The 2,088-nt window shown below is 36.6% G+C and overlaps 1 protein-coding gene across 1 annotated transcript in view; it reads left to right on the top strand.

Moving 5' to 3' along the window:
- Positions 1-4: 4 nt before the first annotated feature.
- LOC110391990 (mothers against decapentaplegic homolog 4-like) overlaps positions 5-2,088 on the top strand; it is a gene marked incomplete at both ends in the record, with an annotated part of 23,169 nt that continues 21,085 nt past the window's right edge. Inside the window, 1 exon segment of the mRNA XM_021383934.1 lies at positions 5-218. Coding sequence (XP_021239609.1) covers positions 5-218 — 214 coding nt within the window.

Genomic DNA, 2,088 nt, shown 5'->3' with positions numbered 1-2,088 from the left:
TGCCTTTTCGCGGGGAGCCCCGTCCAGCCTGCTGGTGAAGGACGAATACGTCGGCGATTACGAGGGCCAAGCGGCGTTGCCATCGGCCGAGCCCCACTCGGTGCAAACCATCCAACACCCGCCCGGCGCCCGTTCTTCCGCCGACGCTTTCGCCGCCGCCGCCGCCGCCGCCGAACCCGGCGCCGCCAACTTCCCCGCCATCCCGGTGGCCTCCACCAGTAAGAGCCAAGATGGCGGCCGCTTCGTTAACCCATTAGTTGCTTAATAAAGAGATTAATAACGGCGTTCACGGGGAGGGGGGGGGGGGTGAGGGGGTGGCGGTCGTCGTGGCGGTCGCGTCGGTAAGCCCGTTAATTTGGCGGTAATTAGGTGAGTCTTTGCTATAATCGGATGAACGCGTCGTTAATAATCCCATTAATACGTTAGAAGTCCCATTAATTCATTAATAATCTTTTTGACTCGTCAGTAAGCTCACTAATAATCTAATCAATCCATCAAAGATCCTGTTAGTTCATTAATAATCACATCAACCCATCAACGAACTCATTAATAACCCAATTAACCCATCAATCGATCCATTAAAAATCACATTAATTCATTAATAATCCCGTCAACCCATCAACAAACTCATTAATAACCCAATCAATCAGTCAATCCATGAAAAATCTCATTAATTCATTAATAATCCCCTCAACCCATCAATGAACTCATTAATAACCCAATAAATCCATCAGAACTCCATTAATTCATTAATAATCCCATCAGCCCGTCAATTAACTCATTAATAACCCAATCAATCCATCAAAAATCCTATCAATCCATCAATAAACTCACTAATAACCCGATTAATCCATCAAAACTCCCATTAATTCATTAATAATCCTATCAATCCATCGATAAACTCAGTAATAACGCAATTAATCCATCAAAACTCCATTAATTCATTAATAATCACATCAACCCGTCAATAAACTCATTAATAACCCAGTCAACCCATCAAAACTCCCATTAATTCATTAATAATCCTATCGATCCATCAATAAACTCAGTAATAACCCAGTTAATCCAAAAATCCTATTAATTCATTAATAATCGCATCAACTCGTCAATAAACTCATTAATAACCCAATCAATCCATCCATCGATCCATCAAAAATCCCATTGATTCATTAATAATCCTATCAGTCCATCAATAAACTCAGTAATAACCCAATCAATCCATCAAAAATCCTATTAATTCATTAATAATCACATCAACCCGTCAATGAACTCATTAATAACCCAATCAATCCATCAAAACTCCCATTAATAATCCTATCAATCCATCAGTAAACTCAGTAATAACGCGATTAATCCATCAAAAATTCTATTAATTCATTAATAATCACATCAACCCGTCAACAAACTCATTAATAACCCAATCAATCCATCAATCGATCCATCAAAAATCGCATTCATTAATAATCACATCAACCCGTCAATGAACTCAGTAATAACCCAATCCATTAGAAATCTCATTAATTCATTAATAATCCCATTAACCCATCAATAAACTCAGTAATAACCCAATCAATCCATCAAAACTCCCATTAATTCATTAATAATCCTATCAATCCATCAATGAACTTAGTAATAACTCAATCCATTAAAAATCCTATTAATTTATTAATAATCCCATCAATCCATCAACAAACTTATTAATAACCCAGTCAACCCATCAAAACTCCCATTAATTCATTAATAATCCTATCGATCCATCAGTAAACTCAGTAAAAACCCAGTTAATCCATCAAAATTCCATTAATTCATTAATAATCCCATCAGTCCATCAATAAAGTCAGTAATAGCCCAATTAATCCATCAAAATTCCATTAGTTCATTAATAATCACATTAGTCTGTCAATAAACTCAGTAATAATCCAGTCAATCAAAACTCCCATTAATAATCCCATCAGCCAACAATAAACTCATTAATAACCCAATCAATCCATAGAAAATGTCATTAATTCATTAATAATCCCATCAACTCTTCAATAAACTCATTAATAACCCAATCAATCAGTCAATACATTAAAAATCTCATTAACT

The sequence above is a fragment of the Numida meleagris genome, unplaced genomic scaffold, assembly GCF_002078875.1.
Source record: "Numida meleagris isolate 19003 breed g44 Domestic line unplaced genomic scaffold, NumMel1.0 unplaced_Scaffold723, whole genome shotgun sequence".
NCBI lineage: Eukaryota > Metazoa > Chordata > Aves > Galliformes > Numididae > Numida > Numida meleagris.
Note: the sequence above shows the minus strand (reverse complement) of the source record. Positions and strands in the feature narration are given on the sequence as shown.